The sequence below is a fragment of the Mesoplodon bidens genome (assembly GCF_964165515.1).
Source record: "Mesoplodon bidens genome assembly, chromosome: 2".
Taxonomy (NCBI): Eukaryota; Metazoa; Chordata; class Mammalia; order Artiodactyla; family Ziphiidae; genus Mesoplodon; species Mesoplodon bidens.
In genome coordinates this window covers 175,599,034-175,617,821 of record NC_138177.1, presented here as the reverse complement: position 1 = coordinate 175,617,821, position 18,788 = coordinate 175,599,034, and the positions used below count along the sequence as shown (strand labels likewise).

General features: G+C 55.1%; 1 protein-coding gene across 3 annotated transcripts in view; it reads left to right on the top strand.

Annotated features, from left to right (window-relative positions):
- Positions 1 to 18,788, top strand: part of KAZN (kazrin, periplakin interacting protein) — a gene marked incomplete at its 3' end in the record, with an annotated part of 474,913 nt that overhangs the window by 330,534 nt on the left and 125,591 nt on the right. For all 3 annotated transcript variants that reach the window (XM_081255919.1, XM_081255920.1, XM_081255921.1), the window contains exon 2: positions 18,008 to 18,199. In XM_081255919.1, the coding sequence (XP_081112045.1) occupies positions 18,008 to 18,199 (192 nt within the window). The remainder of the gene's footprint in view (positions 1 to 18,007; positions 18,200 to 18,788) is intronic.

Sequence of the window (18,788 nt, the reverse complement as noted above, 5' to 3'; positions counted from 1 at the left end):
GGCCAGGGCTGTGGAATTAGGACACAATTCTGCAGCCCACCCTGTACCACCCACCCCTGTGCTGACAGCTCTGAGACCAGAAGGAGCCCCAGAGACATCCAGTGACAAGTTCAAATACTCCTTTTGGGACTCATAAGCAGCATGCACGGCCAAACAAACAGCACTCGCCTCTTGGCAAGAGGGTCCTATCAACATCTGCCTGCAGCCAAGAGATTACAAAAAGAGGAGGGTGGACAGAAAAACAGTACGTTAAATGCCAACCCCTTGAAAAAGGAGATTGAATTTCTCTGCCTGGAAATGTTTAACTCGAGTCAGCCGCCTCCCTTCCAGACCAGGCCAGCCTGGGTTGGAGGTCTGGTTTCCGCCCCGCCACTTCCCCCAAATTAGCTTTTTGCAGGTGTGCGTGCAGAGCAAATGCTAATTTGGAAGGAGATTTATAGGTTTCTCCAGAGACAGGAGCAGGAACAGTTTCCTGGGCAGCAGGGTTATCCTGGGTTAATTTTCATGATTACTGAAAGGATCTTAGCTGAAGACTCTTGGGCCCTGCCTGCCCATGGTCTCTGCTGAAATCCGTGCTCTCTGCTCACCTGCAGAAGGGCCAGAGAGCCACTGTCCCCTCGTCCCCTGCCTCCTGGGTTTGGGCTTCACTGTCCGGGGTCTCCTGGCTGAAGAGTAACCAGAGCTTGCATGGGGGTTTGTTGTGGATTCCTGGAATGTCGGCAGCTATGTGCCATCTGCCACCGGGGAAGGAGTGACCTCGCGGGCCTGGCTGGTGAGCCACCCGCAGTTCCAGAGGGACGGGACAGCAAGTCCACAGCACACGGGACTTTTTCTTGTTACAAGTCGAGTCACAATGCTAACACCTGCTCCTGGTTAGGACACCTGCTTCTTCAATCGGCTTATTTCCTGCCGCTTTGCCCAACTGTGGAAGCAGTTTTGAAGCATCCACCAAGTGCGGGGTGTGTGTGTGTTTTGTGTACACCCGCACTGGGCCAGCCCTGTACACCCCACCACACGTATCTATTCTCCTTCCCCTCAGACAGCCTCAGTGATCCACACTGTTTCAGGTGTGTCAGGAAAGATGTGTGTGAAAGGCCCAGATATTCCAGGTTTGAAGTTTGTGGACTGGGGAGAAGAAGGAATAAAGATGTAGCAGTTCCGCCCACCAGAGTAGGGCAGCAGGAGGCTGGCTTATGAGAATAAAATACAGTCGACCCTTGAACAACATGGGTTTGAACTGCTCGGGTCCACTTATACGTGGATTATTTCAATAGTAAATATTGAACTACTGCACCATCTGTTAATAGTTGGATCCACCAGGATACAGAGGGCAGACTGAATTACACCCCAGTTTTCGACTGTGTGGACAGTGGGTGCCCCTGTCCCCTGAGTTGTTCACGGGTCAGCTGTCTATAGAACAACAAGAAGTCTTTGACCTGCTCCAGACCATTCACATCCAGTGTCACCGCTCTCATTCTGTACATTCCTTTATTCAAGCTGGACGCTTTGATTCCGCCATGGCCAAGCCTAGAACCTGCTATTCTTTAGTTGGAGTCATTTTCTCTTGGGGTGTGGGGGAGGGGCGTGGAAGAAGACGGCTTCAAAGAAAAGCATGTTTGGTCTTGAAAGCACCTCTGGGCAGGCAGGTGGGTGTGGTCCTAGGGGAGCCTTGGCCTGATCTAAGGCTTCCCTTGCCCCAAGCTCATGCCCTGGGCTACCCTCAGCTCTGTGGGCACTTCTTGAGCTTAGCTCGTGGGTCAGGGCTCTTCTAGGTGCTGTGGCACATAATACGCGGCTTCTGCCAGGGGCTGCTCCAGAAAGACCTAGAAGGATGCCGTTCTGTACAAGAGATTTCCTTGTCTGGGCTGACAGGGTCATTTGTATTCCTCTAAGGACGACCGCCTAGGCTCTGGTCACCATCAGTGGAAATTCTGCCTCGCCTCTCTGTGCTCCTACTTGTTTTTAAGACCGAGGGGCTGGGACGCCGCTGTGTGTTCTATCGAACTGGGGGTGAGCCGTGAACGCGTGCGCCAGTGTCAGGGGGGCAGTGTGGTGGTGGCGAGCCATGGGGTTTTTCCAACTTACATTTTTCGAATAGTTTTCTCCTCTGCTGTCCCAAGAGGCCGTACGCGGAGTGCAGTAAGCGTTTGACCTTTGTGAAATGGTGGAGTGGGCCAGACGGGGGAAACGTTTGGTGGCAAGCTGGCGGCAGCTCAAAGCAGGAATTCAAGCTGCATCTCTGCCTTTCTCAGGCGAAAGTGAGGGGCGCGGGCGGCAAAAGAGAGGGGGCTTCGTGCTTCCAGATTAGGATCTCGTGGGCCACTTCCTCAGCAACAAGCCCCCAGCTGCTGGGAGCCCCACTCTGGAGACCTCTCAGCAAGGAATGTTCCACCTGGAGGTTCAGGTCAGGTTCCCAGGAGAAGCCCCTGGGGATCCAGGGACAAGGCTGCTGGGCAGGGGCTGGTCTCAGACCCAGAAGGCAGTGGCTCCTGGGAGGGGGAGGGGGAGGAACCAGCTGGCACATAGCGCTTGGCCTGTGCCAAGCACGGTTCTTGTACGGGTCCAGTCCGTGCGTGTGCCTATATGGACTCTATGTGTATAGTCACTCATTTCATCCTCACGACAATCCTGTAAGATGGGTACTGTTATTGCCCCATGTTACAGGTAAGGGAACTGTGGCGGAGAGAGGTTAGTAAGGGACTGGGACTCAAACCCAGACCAACTCTCCCCCAAGGTGTTTCCGGCCCCTTAGACCACGCTGCCTCTCAGCCCACGTGTTCAATGAGCATCTGTCGAAACCGGAAGTCAGATATGCAGCTTCTGCGTTCAGGTTGCGTCTTCCCATGGGGGGAGAAGTTCTATCCACAGATGCAGTAACTCAGGGACTTGAGTTTGCCCTCCTCATCCCACTGCTCTCCCTTCCCCCCCAAAAAAAAACCCATTTTCTGTGTCTTGATTATATATTTGGTTCATAGACAACACTGCTGAAACTCCCCTGGTGAAATAAGGTCATTTTTCTAATTGATTTTGTTCATTTTAAATCCTGAAAGTTGTACTCTGATGGGAGGAGGGACACAGTCGTGGGGCCCCCATTGGTCCTACTTTGAAGTCTCAGAATCGGTGACTTCAAAGGCCTCTGGAGACCAGATGGACCACTGCAGAGGTAGGGGTGCCCCAGGCCCTTTGAACAGACTGAGGACCTAGGAGGACAGGAATGGACCAAACAGTCCAGAGAGGCAGGGGTGCACCCAGGAGTCTGCACAGGTGGGGTGGGAGGGGGTCAGGGGGGACCAAGGTAGGAGAAGTGGGCCCAGGCCTCGCACACCTTAGAATCCCTGGGTGAGTTGGCTGAGGGGAGGGGCCATGCCTTGGGCCTTGGTTGACCGCCCCTTAATGAGGACCATAAAACCCACCATCGTAATCTTCCCAGGGTTTGGGTGATAAACATAAGAGGTGAGCGCACTTTGAAGAAGAAGTTAAAAGCCCAATATTCAGCTTAACAACATCAGCCCAAGTGCAGGCGGCCTTGTGCGCGTGAAGACGCCGACTAGTTCCACGCCGGGCAGGAGGCCTCCGGCCGGCCTTGCTAGCTGGTGTGCATCCTGTGCTTCCGTCTGAGCTCTGTTGTTTGTTAGGATTTGGGGTTGGGGGGCCCTGGGGCACAGGAAAGAAGAGCATCCTGAGAAGAAGTATCGCAGGGGGAGCCAGGCAGCCCTGGTGGCCGTGGCCCTTGGGCAGGCCCTGAGTCTCTGTGCTTTAGTCTCATCTCTCACACGGGCATCATGCCACCCTCCGAGGTTGCTGGGATGCGTGCCCAGCACGTAGAGGTTCCTGGGATGCCGAGCACGGCTCCTGGCCTTCCAGCTGTAGGTTGTTGAAGTACAGGCACGCCGGAGACCTAGTAGGGTTTCCTGCGAGCCAGCCCACGTGGCCCGGGCCTGCTCTTTCTCAGCCCAAGGTAATTTTTCAATTAACTCGATTGGCTGGAAACCGGGGCGCCCTTGGAGTGTGGGAAAACGTTCCAGGCCGGAAGGGGCCTCCCCTCTGCCCCCGCTGGCTTGGGGCTTGGCTTCAAGGGAGGATCCAATTTCACATCAGGACACCAGGACGTGATCCCAGTGCCCCTCTGAAAAATCCCAGATGGCGCCTTCTGGAAGCCCCTGTGGGCTCCGCGCTAGCGGCTGGCCTGTCCTCCTCCCCTGCCCCCCGCAGACTCCCCGACCCGCGTTCCGGCAGTGAGAGCCTCCAACGGTTTCATTACTGACTTTATGGCTAAACAATTTAGAAAGGCGGCCCTGCCAGTTTTCATAAGGGAAACATTTAAAGTATGCAAAGCGTATTTTATTTTTTCCTGGAGCAGCTGCTCGGTTGAGCTGGAGAATAGTCAGGAGTAAGTTACATGGATCCGTGCGCCGCCCTGCCGTTTGCAGGCTCCGCGGCCTTGGGCACCTCCCGCTGCAGGAGCCCAGGACATCCTCTCCCTTCTCTGCCCCCTCTGTGGGGTCAGGCATCCTCTCGATGGCATCGGAACTGGCTGCCAACATTGGCTGAGGGCTCACTCTGTGCCAGGCCCCTTCCTGGAGCTTTTTGTCTGTTACCCATAGGCTGTCACAACCGCCCTGAGGGATGGATACCATCATTACCTTCATTCCTCACGTGAGGGCACGGAAGTGATCTGCTGGGGTCCAACAGCTACTCTGAAGGACAGAGCCTGGATTTGGTGCCAGAATCACTGCTCTTAGCCATCTCTGTTGTGGGGTTTGTTTGTTTGTTTGTTTGTTTGTTTGATTTATTTTTACATCCTTATTGGAGTATAATTGCTTTACAATGGTGTGTTAGTTTCTGCTGTATAACGAAGTGAATCAGTTATACATATACATATGTTCCCATATCTCCTCCCTCTTGCATCTCCCTCCCTCCCACCCCTCTAGGTGGTCACAGAGCACCGAGCTGATCTCCCTGAGCTACGCGGCTGCTTCCCACTAGCTAGCTATTTGACGTTTGGTAGTGTATATATGTCCATGCCTCTCTCTCACTTTGTCACAGCTTACACTGTTGTGGTTTTATAGGTGAGGAAGTTGAGGGATGTAGAGGTCGAGACATAGCAGGAGACGCCCATTCTTAGTTCGCCTTCTGAAGCCACGTTTGAGACAGTGAGTCCTCCAGGTTTGCTCTTCGTCCAGGTTGCCACCTGGACTTGGTTTAAATTCTTCTGAAAGCCCGGATCTGTTCGAGATACAGATCTGAAGATGCGGGAATTTCAGACTCGCCGCCCTCGTGTGCTGGCGGTGCTAGGAGAGCCCCGGCTGGGCCCTGGTCGCCCACTTCCCTTCTCTGTGTAATTGTTTACATCTGCGGGGGCCTTCGGCATGCTGAACATGTTTCGAAGCATTTAACCCCTGAGTTGACTGATGCCTAAGAAAGGCTGAGCAGAATGTTCCAGCCAAAGCGTGTTTCCAGTTTGCTTCCAGGTTATAGTAGCCAGTGGCCTAGCAGTCAGGGCTGTAGATTCCAGACACCTTCCTTTGGGCCTCAGTTTGGCTGTCTATAAAATGGGGATATAAATGTCTTTCTTCCCCCAGGCTTCTTAGGAAGGTAGCTCTCCTGCCGGGAGCCAGGCCTTGGAGAACCCGATCTCTGACAAGTGGGACAGGCAGCTTCAGTCTGCTCTGTGCATTCTGGTAATGGGTGGAGAAGGAAATCGAGATGCAGGTGTTTTGCTGCTGACTCAGACTCGGGTGGGAAAGAAAGCAAGGTCTGGGCTCTCCCCCTGCAGTCGCAAGGCCTCGGTCAAGTTGGTTCCTCCTGGTTTGCAGTGAGCTTTGTGCGCGCTGCAGGGATGGGCTACCGTGTCACAAGTTGGTGGGTGTAACCAATGCTGGGCCTTCTTTCTTTTTCCTCTTTGTGTTTTGGTAATTTTTTTCCCCTGGAGGGTGGAGAAGAGGGAGGAGAGGTGGGAGGAGAGAGTCTTGTGTGGTGAGGGCAGAGAGGGAAACAGGCAGTGCTGCCCAGGGGTCACTGTCCCTCTCCTGGATCCGTTCCTTTAGGAGCCAAGCCTTGGGGACGGGAGAAGCTTGTGGTGAGAGCCAAGGCTGGGGGACCAGGTTGTTTTCACCAAAGTTCGAAAAAAGGCCCAGTTCCAGCCCTGCCCCGCTCTTTGTCCTGGAGTTTAGTTTGAGAAATATGCACAGCATGGCATTTAGGGCTGGGAGCCTAGTCCAGTTAAGAACATGAGCTTTGCAATCAGACAGACTTCTGAGTTGGGATGCACTCTGCCACTGGGACCAGCTCTATAACCTTGAACAAGCCTGTCCACCTGTCGCGGTCTCCGTCTCTCCACCTCCGTTTGCATGTGCAAAATGGAGAGAATGCTAGCCCTGCTCCCAGCGAGAGAATTCAGTGGTCTGAGGCTGTAGGGCCAGGCACATAGTCAGCACCCAAAAGGGACCCAGAGCCGAGGAGGGCTGCAGGGTTAGTGCTCGCAGACCTCTTCGGGTGGGAGAAGAGGAGGAGAAAGGCTGATTCGGGTAGGAAAAGTCTGGAAATGGCCTTGAGGCAGAACTTGAAAATTTGTGCCTTCCAGGGTTTCAGCCCAGGGGGACTGGTCACTGCAGTCAAAGAAAAGCTAGAATTAAAGCACACATTGGAGTAGGTGCTCTCTGGTTCTGTGGAGGTAAATTCCATTGTCCGTTTTGCTTGTGCAGTTTCTGAAGGACAGTGATACAGCTTAGAGTGCTTAGCACATAGCAGGTGGCCTTTAAGTTTGTGGGGATGCTGGGCACCCAGAAAATGGTCCCCGACAGAAACCGTTTATCAGGATTCTTTTACAGTTGCAAGGGATAGAAAATGCAACTCAAACTGGCTTAAGAATGTGTTGGTTCACATAACTGAAAAATTCAGGAGTAGATCCTGGCTTCAGGTGTGGTGTGATCCAGGACAACACGGATATTATCTGAATCCAGTCTTTGTCTTGTTGGTGCTCCCTTCTAGGTGGCAGGATGGCCACTACCACCTCCAGGCTCCATCCTCGCATCCATCATTAAAGAGAGCGGCTCCTGGTCCAGACTCTGACTCTGATTGGACTGATTTGTGTCATGTGCTTCCCCTCCTAAACCAATCACAGTGGCCAGGACAACTCAGCTCTCTGATTGGCCAGCCTGGGTCTTATCTCCACCTTTGAACCACGGGCTCTGGCTCTGGGAGTGGGTGGCAACCCAGAGGGAAATGGAGGTGCTCTGTCTGAAAGACTGGAGGCATAGGTGTCGGCTGAACCAAAAAGTCTGCTGCCCAATCCAGGGGGGGGATAATGAAGAACTTTGAAAAGGTGGGATGAGCCAGCATCCCAGGGGAAGCAGTGGCTTTGAGGCTCAACTTGATAAGAGTGTTAAGAGTCCTCTTTGCACCAAGAGGGTATCCCAGGGCAGCTGCTGTCAGCCCACCCAACATGACGAAGGGGCCCCAGCTCGCTGCTTCTAAGTCCTAAGGGAAACTGTGTTCAGTGAGGGCCAGGGGAGGCAGCTGGCCAGGCCCTACGGAGAGGCCAGCTCTTTCCTCTCCCATCACTCCTGCAGATAGGAGCAGATAGGAGTGGGCTCCTCAAGGCCCCCAAGGAGGCCTGGGCACCTGGCTTTGGGACCAAGCAGTCACAGCCTGTCAGGGACTCAGCCTCCTGGGTGACAGGAGAGGGCCTGCCTTTCCACCCCCAGACAGATGCTGTATTTGGGGGTGCACATTCCTTCTGGAGCTAGAATCACCTGCTGAGTGACTGTTGCAGACCCCCGAGGACTGTGGGGCTCCTACTGGCTGTCAGTGCATGGTGGCATCAAGCCACACGCCCAGAAAGCCTGCCAGAGGCTGTCCTTTCTGGGCTTGGGGAGCAGTGGACACAGGAAGCGAGGACCTCCAGTGATAAACGGGCACATTCTAGGAGTCAGGCCAGGCCGCCTGCAGGGACCATGTTGCGTAGCGCAGATCCTCAGGTTTGGTTCTGCCTGAGAACTAGGGAGCTGCGTGCTGGAGGTTTGCGATTCCTTCACTTCCCCAGGCATCTCTGCTTTTGAACCTGAGACTGGCACCCTTCCAGGGCTGGTGCCTGGCACACGATTATTCCTGAGTCAGTGCTTCGTGAGGGATGGTCAAAGGAGGCAGACCCCTTCCCGGAGAGAGTTGGATTCCCGGGATGTGGAGCTGGGTGGGCACAGCTTCCCGTGGGAAAGGTGGGCCCCCCCAAGATTGTGGAAGAGGATTAGCTTGGCAATCGGGCCCAAGACGAGTCTGGCTGAAAGGTATGTTTATGGGCCAGCAGTTGCACTGGAACAGCTCTGCAGGAAAGACGGGTTAAGCAGCACCTAAAAGAAAAAACAATTACTATGAAATATGAGAAAAAGACAAAGCCTGCATCACCTGGTACCTGCCAGGCCCTCCCCTACCCACCTGTAGTAAGAATTACCAGGCGGCTCTCCCAGGCCCTGGAGCAGCCTTGGAGTTAATACTGCTGAGGAGTGCCTGGGCGTTGTTTGAGAATCTACTTGTATTTGGTGAATGCTCTATGGTGTCCCGTCACCCCCAAAGCTTTAAGTGTCAGGATCACATGACAAAGGCCCAGAGAACACGGAAAGCTCTAGCAAACCATAGACCCAGCTCTTGTCTGCCTGCCACTGGCCCTGTTCCTGGCCTAGTGGGTCTGTCTCCACATACAGGGGGGATGGAGGGAGGAATGGGAGAGTCTACATCCCTAGGAGAGCAGAGGTAGACCAAGAGGGCTGTTTTCAGCTCCCCACGCACAGACCAGGCTGCAGAGGAGCCTGGGCTGGGTGTGAGGGGACCAGCCAAGCAGAAGGAAGTGACGTCAAGTCTTCCCTCCCCCATCTCAGAGGCCCGGCCCTGAGGCTGCTCTTCCCAGGCTACGGTTCCCAGATTTCTCTCTCCACAGACAAACCGTTACATTCAAGTCCCACCTGGCTGGATGTCCCTGTGGAATTCCAGTCATTTACAGAGCTTTGAGGAACCTTCGGGGCTGAGTCTAGAACAGAGGGCTGCATTGCTGCCTCTGCTACCGCTGCCCTGGGTTGTTTGAATCCAGCACTCCTGGCCCTCCTTGGCTGTTGGGTCAGCTTAGCCAAGAGGTTCTGCGATCTCGGGCCTTCCAGGCTGGGGGAAGGATGCAAACAGTGGTATCTGTCCCGGGAGGGTTTGAGGGCCCCCTTGTAACTGCGGGCCCTGAGAGGACACACAGGCTTTGCCTGCCTTGTGGGGCAGCTCACAGTATGGCAGCTGTACCGCAGGAGAAGAGGTGGAATATAACTCAGTAGTGACCAGAAAAGGCTCAGCAGCCAGACCACCCGGGTTTAACCACATGTTTTCTCCATGCCTCGGTTTCTTCTGTAAAGTGGGTGCATCACCTTGGGTTATTGTGAGGATTGAGAATTAATGGTGTGAAGATTTAGAACTGTTCAGGCATGCACGAGTGACTCAAAAAGTGTTACTATTATCACCATGTTGATGATGAAGATGAATTCAAGAACAGAGGGAATGCAATATAGGAATGCAGCTGCCCTCTTTCTCTCCATGTGCTCCCCCCACAGAAAGGCAGAGCAGAGGAGGTGCCCTTAGGCCACTGGTGAAGACCCTCACCCCTTCAGCCTGGGACGTGGGCTCTGCCAGCGACCCCCTCTCTGACTCTCCCTTTTCAGGACTCCCTTCCACCATCAGGTACTGGCTTCCTTGGACACAAATACATCTGGTCCTGTTTAGTCTTGGGGCCTGGGAGCCCATCTCTTACGGGGATTTGATACGAATCATTGTACCTCAGTCTTAACATTCTAACCCTCCAAGAACAATCTGATTCTTAATTTTTAGAACAAGCATCATCCTAATGTTCTGAGACTACCACCTGGACCAGATTTGGCAGTGGTGACAATAATAGCAGTCCCGGCAGCAATGGTGGCTTTTGAGTGCCCACGGCCTGCTGGCCGCTGCTGGACCAGCCCATGGCGGGGGTGCTGTACGACCCACAGGCTGACCTGGGCTCCGTCCCACACCCCCCAGCACCTCCGAGCTCAAGCGGGGTCACTACAGCCCTGCGTGGGTGCCACGAGGATCCGGTGAGATGAAGCCTGTAATCCAGTGGGTGGCATCCTGCACAAAGTCGGGGCTCAGAACATGGCAGTGCCATTAGCCATCGTCTCTGCCAGAAAGGGTGTTTGGACCAGAAGGGAACCGTGACATCATTAAGCAGAGCGTCGTGTCATCTGGAAGTGACCTCCATCTGGCCGGGGCCAGCGGGCCGTGGTCCACTGCCTCCCACAGGGCAGGTATATATAGCTCAAGTGAATGGAGGTCGTCCACTGAGCCCGGGGTTGGACTCAGGCTCCCCTTTTACTGAGGCCTGCTGGAGGGCAGGGGGCCGGTGAGCTCGGTACCTGGATTTGGGGGGAAGATCTATAAAAGTGAGTGAATAGAAAGCCTGAACTATGTTATATATATATATATATATATATATATATATATATATATATATATATACACACACACACACACACACACACACACACACACACACACACACACACACACACACACACACATATGTATATATGTGTGTATATATATATATATGTATATGCATATTTTTAGGTATCATTTCCTACAGCAAAGTGCACAGGTTTTAAGGGTACCATCTGAGTTCAGAGAGTTTTGACAGATGTGTGCTTGGCTGTTTATCAAGGTGTCCGCCCATGACAGGCAGCCAGGGACTGTCACTCCAGCCTGCCCTCCCTTCGGAGCCCCCTGTGCTCTTGGTCCTGCCTTTTCCCTGCAGACTGGGTGACTCAGCCTTCTCTGTCATTTAATCCGCCCCTTCCGGGTTGGGAGGCCCACAAGTCTGGGCTCCCAGGTTCTTGGGGCCAAGGCCTCTCCTCGGAACATCGGGGAGGTTTGCCCTTTTCTATCATAATGATCTTGACGAGCTCCATATGACCCCCATTTAGAACCTTCTGGAATGTTTCCACTTAGATGATTACTTTGTTAAATGTTTACTACAGGCTTGGGAGACTGGTCTTGGCTCCACTTTCAGGTCAACTCAGAGGTCACTTGTCCTAAGGTCAAATAGCCAGGAAGCGGGGGAGCCGGGACTGAGCCCCGGTGGCTGACCCAGACCAGCCTGGCCCACCTCCGCCCCACCCCGCACTCGGCGCCGTCCTTGTGTGCCTTCCAGGAGCCCAGCACTGGGCTGGCGCTGGGCGTCAGTTGTGAGCAGAGCAGAGCCCCTGCTGGCTCCGTGGCCACATCCTTCTCCAGGAGCTGCGTGGGAACGGTGCCCCGGGGAAGAGCCATGCACGGAGTGGCCGGCTCCCTGTGACCCACCTCCATGTGGGAAACAAGAGCAAACCCATAACTGCTGGGGGGCACGCCTGCCTCCCCTGCCATCCATCAGGGCAAGCCTGCGGCGGCCCATGGACTTTGCGGCCCTTCCCCCTGAAAGATAGTACATTGAGGGACTTCCCTGGTGGTCCAGTGGCTAAGGGTCCGCACTCCCAATGCAGGGGCCCCAGGTCAGGGAACTGGATCCCACATGCAGCAATTAAGAGTTCACATGCTGCAATTAAAGATCCCACGTGCCGCAACTAAGATCTGATGCAGACAAATAAATAAATATTAGAAGAAAAAAAGAAGTACAGTGCAAGAGTTTGGACTGGGCTGGGTGCTGGAGCTAGACCACTCTGACTCTGCATGACATTGGTCAAGTCACCTAAATCCTGTGCCTCAACTTCCCCATCTGTTGAAGGGGGTGATGATAACAGGACCTACTTCATGAGGTTATTGTGAGGATTCACTAGTTATTGTTAAGGAGTGTAACAGACTTACAACAGAGCCTGGAGCCTGTGCTCCCGAAGTGTTAGTAAAGGAATCGTCATTGTGATACACGGTGGTTACAGTATTATCGCTGTTTGGACCTTTGGCTTGGGAAGGCCAGACTCGTAAACCGGCAACTCACCGAGTGGGCTCCGAGGCCTCTCGCTGCCTGTTCACGCATCCTGTTCTTGGACGGTGCCCCACAGTCACGGAGCGTAAGTGTTTTCCTTTATCTTCTTCCTCTCCCGCCCCAGGCCTGTGAGCTCACAAAAATTAAGCCAGGAAAGGACTTGTCGCAAAACTGGGGGCTCTTCCCCAGGGCCAGGCGCGGTCACCTCCCTCCTGCGCTGTGTGGATTCCTCCACAGTCCCCACCTCCTCCTCCCACTGCCCAGAACTCACAGCTGAGGCGGCCGCAGAGCAGACCCCAGAGGGGCTGGCCCATAGCAGCCACCTGAACTCGATCTCAGCCTGTAGCATGCACTGCCGTGCTTGGTTCTGGAGAACTGGTAGATCAGCAGGGCAATCAAAGGCTCTCCTGTGCCAGATGGCCCTGCCCAGCTGGTGCTGCTCCAGGTCTCGAGACACAGGTGCAGGGCTGAGCTGTGCTCGCCAGGCCCCAGGCTCTGTTCTCTCCCCTTGGAATCTGTTTTGCTCCCTGTGCATGTTGCCTCCTTGTTACAACGTTGCTGCCACAGCTCTAACCACAAGTCCACCTTCCAGACAAGAAGGCACGGAGGAGGCAAAGCCCTTTTTTCTTAAAGGGCAGTCTTCCTCAGGGACTTTGGCCTACATCTCATCAGCCAGAACTGGGTCACACAGACAATTCTAGCTGCAAGGGAGGCCAGGAAATGGCGTTTTTAGAATGGCGAGCACTTGCTGCTCTTACAAACAAAAGGAGATGTGCCACAGAGGGGCAGGGGCAGGCTCTCCCCAGCTCCCTCTGTCACCTGAGTAGGTATGCCACACCCGCTTGCCCTTGGGAAGAGACCTCTGGGGGCTTCCACTGTGTGGCCTGCCTGCTTCCCCCATCATTGGTAACTGCATCATTGGTAACTGCTGGCTTCCCTGGGGGTGGGAGAGCCGCTGTCTCCCAGGTAATGCTTACTTCCGGCTTCCATGGCCTAGAGCTCTGCTGGGTCCGTGGCTTCTTTGGCACCAGGCCCTTTTACCACCACCAGCCCCCTGCCCTAAGGTCTGTGGTTGCCCAGCAAAAGGTATGCAATTGATCTTTCCCTTTTGTGTCCCTGGGCCAGGGCCAGTGCGGTTTCTCCAGGAACATGGCTCCTTCCCCAGCAGCTCGCCCGCCTTTGGCACAAGGCTCCCTCCTGTCCATGTGTCTGCGGCCCGCGCTGCACCAGGTGCTTCACAAACCCCGCTTCTTCCCTTCCCCACCTCGTGGCCCTGGACGAGCACTGACCAGGAGCTCCGTGCCCCGACGGGGTGGTCTCTGTGCTTTTGACCTGTGACGGGTGTGCCTGAGGAACTGAGTTGTTTGTTGTGACTAATTTACACTTAAGTAGCCACGTGTGCCTGGTGGCTGCCTCACTGAGCAGTGCCGCTGTGGACCAGAGCAGGGACCCTGTCCCGCCAAGGGGAGAAATGCATAATCGGTAGCATTCATCTAGATTCCTGGAGAGTGCATCCCTCTAAGGGCACTGATGTTATGAAGGCCCAGAGAGGGACAGTGACTTGCCCAAGGTCACACAGCGAGGTAGCAATCCCTCTGAGACAGCAAGCCAAGTCTTCCAACTCTCACTTCTTCATTGCTTCTGAGGAATGTGGTCGCTCCCCTCTGTGAGGGGAAGAGGAGTTGAGGGCACGAGGGCACACACAGCACTCATCGTGCTTAGCACGTTTAAGTGTATTACCTGTGTGTCTCATTCCCATCACTCCCATTTCACAGGTGAGGCCACTGAGGCCCAGGGAGGGGAAGTGCCTATGAATGGTCCTGAAGCCTGTAAATGGGCTTCAGTCTTGTGAGGCTCTCTGTGATTGCAGTCCCAGGGCTGTCACCCCTCTCTGCCCCTGGAAGGGTCCAGGCTGTGCAAGATCTAGTCCAGCCAGGGCAGGTGCAGTTAGTAAGCTTGGACAAGGCTCTCTCTTTCTGTGGAGTTGTTTTTCCAGCCTGGTCTCCTAAGACTTGGTTCCTGCAGGAGCTGTACTTGGTATCCCGCCCTCCTGCTTCTTCAGAGCCTGACTCAAGGGGCGGGGCCTAGGTGTCAGGTACACCTGTTAGCAACGTGAGAGCAGGAAAAATTTGCCTTTGCCACTGTTAGCTCAGGATAGGGGCACCCAGCCTCGTCTTGCTCTCGTCCAAGAGCAAGGGGCAGAGAAGGCTGTGCCAGGCTGTTCTGTGCCTTAACCTCCTTCCTCCTGTGAGATAATTTAGTAGCACAGCCCTTTCTCGTGATGGCCCCGTTTCATTGCAGTGGAAGTAGGGTTGCTGGATAGAACACAGCATGTCCAGTTACATTTGAATTTCATATAAACAACAAATCAATTTTTAGCATAAGTATGTCCCATGCAATATTTAAGACATGCTTATACTAAATTATTTGTTGTCTATCTGAGATTCAAATTTAACTGTGCACCTGGGCTTTTGGGGTCTGTTTTGCTTCACTTTGTTTTATTTTGCTAAATCTGGCAGCCCTAAATGGGTGGGTGACATTGTCCCCAAGCAGTGTACATGGCAACTGAGAGCCGGAAAAATCATGGGGCTTGCTCACAACAAGGTCACAACAAGGCCCTGGCCAGGACTGGATTCGAAGCCAGGTCTCTTGGAATCCTCTGCCATTTGCATAGACAGCAAACAACCTCAGTGGCTTCCTCTGGGCAGTTTAAGCAAGCCCAGAAGTCATGCCCCTAAAATAAAATCAAACAGCCCTGGCTTCCACTTGCCTGGCAATGTAAATATAAATGGGGCTGCTTAGCAGTCACTCACACCTTATTGTGAAATAACCGTTTGGTGACAGTTGAGTGGGGACAGGCCCGGGCAGGATGGGTGACTGGGGAGAATTGATGAAGGAGGGTGTCTTAGTCCGTTTGGGGTTGCTAGAACAAAAATAGCCAGTGGCTTATAAACAACAGAAATTTGTTTCTTAAAATTCTGAAGACTGGAAGTCCAAGAGCCAGGCACTGGCAGATTCCGTGTCTGGTGAGGACCCTCTTCCTGGTTAATAGGCAACTGTCTTTTTGCTGTGTCTTTTGCTCCATCCTCATGACCTAGTCGCCTCCCAAAGGCCTCACCTCCAGGTACCATCGTCACATGGGGCACTAGGTTTCAACATATGAATTTTATGGGGACACAAACATTCAGTCTGTGGCAGGGAGCAAGAATGAAAATTCCAGAGTCTGAAGTACTGCTAGAGACGGCGAGCCAGGGCTGGGGGCACAGAGTGGTGGACGAGGTTAAGACCTTTTATGATCTGACCCTGTCGTACCTCTCCTGGCTTCCCTGCTCTTCCTCACCTGGTACTGGTCACTGGTTCCCCAGGGGCCTTTCCAGCCTTCTTGCCTTTGCTCCTACTGTCCCCACTGCTCACTGCCCTGCCATCTTCCGAGGCCCATTTCAAATGTTCTTGTGCTCCAAGCACATGCCACACCTGCTTTGTATTATGCTTACTTGTGTGTGCTACTTCTACTTGCTGGAGACTTCTCGAGGCCAAGGGTGTTCCCTTCTTTTTGAACACCCTGCGCCAGGCCTGCCTTCTAGGGGACCTGCGAATGTTTGTCTGGAATGAGGGCAGGGGAGGGGCCCCCAATGCAAACCTCCTACTTTGCAGTTTTGCTAAGAGACTTGGACAGTTCACAGCCTGCACTTGAGTCTGGCCATGTCAGAGCAACCAGGAGGTCCCTTGCAGACAGCCTGCCTCCCCGGGGTGCAGGTTTGGGTTTGTTCAGTCCGTGTTCTCTGTGGGGTTTGGGAGCACCAGCCTGAGGGTGGGGCCTGTCTGTGACCTTCACCCAGGGGTCTCCAGCGCCTTCAGCAGCAACTGGCTTGGGGCAGGTGCCCATGAACTCTTGCTGGGTGGACGGATGGCTGGAGGAGATCATTCGATTGTCGTGTGTCATCATACAGTGTTCAGGGCACTTGAGACCCCTCAGCGAATGAGCTAGAGCAGAGCTACCAGGCCTGCTCTCGGGGAGCTGTGCCCACTGGGCACGCACACGGTAACGTGCGGGTGGGCCTCCCCCATTAATGAGGGGTTTGGGGTGCGTTGTCCAAACTGCTGTCAGAAGTGGACCACGGGTGAGGGCCTCTGTAGGGCTCTTGAGGTGACAGTGGGGCTGAGACTGCCCGACAGGGAGGAACCTGTGAAGAAGGAAGGAAGCTCTTCCAGCGGCCCTGAGGCGGGACAAGTCTAGCAGCTTCCAGAACTGAAAGTCCCCCCACAGGTGGCCTGAGGGAGACCTCAGATGGGCTGATGGGGCGGGAAGCCAGGGAGTGCGGTGGGACGCCCTGCGTTTCAGGCTTTTGTGGGGAGCTTGGGTGGGGGTCAGGGAGCTGGGAGGGCAGGGCGGCCTCCCCTTGGGTGGGTGGCATCTGGGCCCAGGTGGCCTCAGAGGAGGCGGTTGAAGTAGACCAGGGAACAGGGGCTGGAGCCAGGGCCGCCCTTCCCCAGGCTTCTGGGGGTGGAGGGACCCCGGGTCCCCGAGGCCTGCCCCCCACCCCGGACCTGGCTCTGCCTTCGTGTCCAGGCTCCCCAAGGGGTGCAGGTGGTAGCGCCTTAGAGAACGCCGGGCGCCGCTAAGAGGGTCGGGCGCCTGGGGAGACGCAGCCCCCGTCTCACCGGCACTGAACACTCGCCGTATACCCTGAGCACATGCCCTGGACCAGGCTTCCTCCTGTGTCTCAACCCCATGAGGGTTAGACCCATTTTATAGAAGGGGCATGTGAGGCTTAGAGGGGAAGGGACTTGATCGTGATCACGCTCCTGGTCAGCGAGGGAGCCAGACCGCAGACCTGGGGCTTCGAAAGCCGTGCCACAGCCATGCCCTCTGACCCTCACAGGCGAGGACTGTATCCCCTGCTGCCATGGGAGCATGGGACAGGGTGGCGTCGGGGGGAGGCTGTGTCACTGGAAGAACAGGGAAAAGGGTGTCGCGGGTGGAGGGCCCAGCAGGGGCAAAGGCCCTGAGGCTGGAAAGAGCTTGGCCTGTCGCACAGAGAGGGACCAGCGTGCAGGAGGGTGGGGGAAAGGGAGAGAGCGATGCGTGAGCTTAGTGATGCGGGCCAAGGCCAGCCGCTCCGGGGCCTGCTTCCATGAGCATCTCAGAGCCTCTTTTTTTTTTTCTTTAACATCTTTATTGGAGTATAATTGCTTTACAATGGTGTGTTAGTTTCTGCTGTATAACAAAGCGAATCAGCTATACATACACATACATCCCCATATCCCCTCCCTCTTGCATCTCCCTCCCTCCCACCCTCCCTATCCCACCCCTCTAGGTGGTCACAAAGCACCGAGCTGATCTCCCTGTGCTATGTGGCTGCTTCCCACTAGCTATCTGTTTTACAGTTGGTAGTGTATATATGTCCATGCCACTCTCTCACTTCGTCCCAGCTTACCCTTCCCCGTCCCCGTGTCCTCAAGTCCATTCTCTACGTCAGAAGCTCTTTTAATCCGTCTCTGAGTGAGGTGCATCTCGACCTGGGTGTGCCCTGCCCTGAGTAATACTGTCGTGTTGACTGTGCCTGGAGTCGACCAGGTCTGGGTTCACATCCCACCTCTGCTACCCACTCACTTTATGCCCTCGTGGAGTTTCTTAATCTCTCCGAGCCTTGACTTTCTAGTCTGTGAGATGGGGGTGAAGCATCCTGCCTCCGGAGGTTTTGGTAAACAAGGTAAAGCACGTAAAGCGTAACTGGGAGAGCTGTTGGCTTGAGACTGCAGTGCTGACCCCTGAGAGCCCTAGAGAGTGTGGTGGGAGGCAGGGAGTCCCACCAGGCGTGCTCTGCAGACTGTGGGCGGGGCCCAGGACTGGGGCGGGGCCTCCTTGCAATAAGGTCTTTCGGGGGTTTTCCTACACATCGTAGGGCAGGCCCTGAATGCAGAGCAAACAGGGAAAGCCAAAGCACCTTCAAACTGTCCCCAGAAAAGTGAGCGAGCGGGAGCCACTGTCCCCCGCTCTAACCGTGTGCCCTTCTCCCCTAGCACTGCTGCGGGAGGAAGTGTCCCGGCTCCAGGAGGAAGTCCACCTTCTCCGGCAGATGAAGGAGATGCTGATGAAGGACCTGGAGGAGTCGCAGGGCGGCAAGTCCTCCGAGGTCCTCACGGCCACCGAGCTCAGGGTCCAGCTGGCCCAGAAGGGGCAGGAGCTAGCCAGAGCCAAAGAAGCATTGCAGGGTGAGTGACAAGTGGGCAACAGCTCCCTCCCCTCCCCCGCCTGGGCCTCAGCTGGGGCCACAAGGACACCAGGAGCCAGGGTCCTGCCTCTGCAGGGGCAGCGATGTGGCCCCAGGAGCCTCCCGGCGCCCAGCCCCCAGCCCAGGCTGCCCCTTCCTTTTCGGGTGGAATCCTGCGTCTTGCTGGGTCGGGTACAGATGTCATTCCCTCCTGCAGTGTGACCGCCTCATGTTCTCCATCACTCCCGGTCATGGGGCGCCTCCTTCTGAGAGGTGTGTGAATGGCAGGTAGTTATCTTTGCTGAATGAGGATGCTGACCCAGCAGCTGGGTCGCCCCTTACTCAGAGCTCTCAGGGTCCTGTGGTGCCGCCCCTCACAGGACAGTGCGGGGGTGCTGGGTTTTGTGCTGGAGGACACATCCCTCCCCCACTTCACTCAGGCTCACCGCGCGGTGGGCTCCCCAGGGGAGGGCTCAGGCCTCTTCACTCGTTGCTTGCTCTGCAGGAGCCCCCCTCTAAGGAGCGCAGCATCCAGCCCTGGGCGGGCGGGGGGAGGGGGGCGGAATTAGGAGAGAAACTGCTTTAGGAGA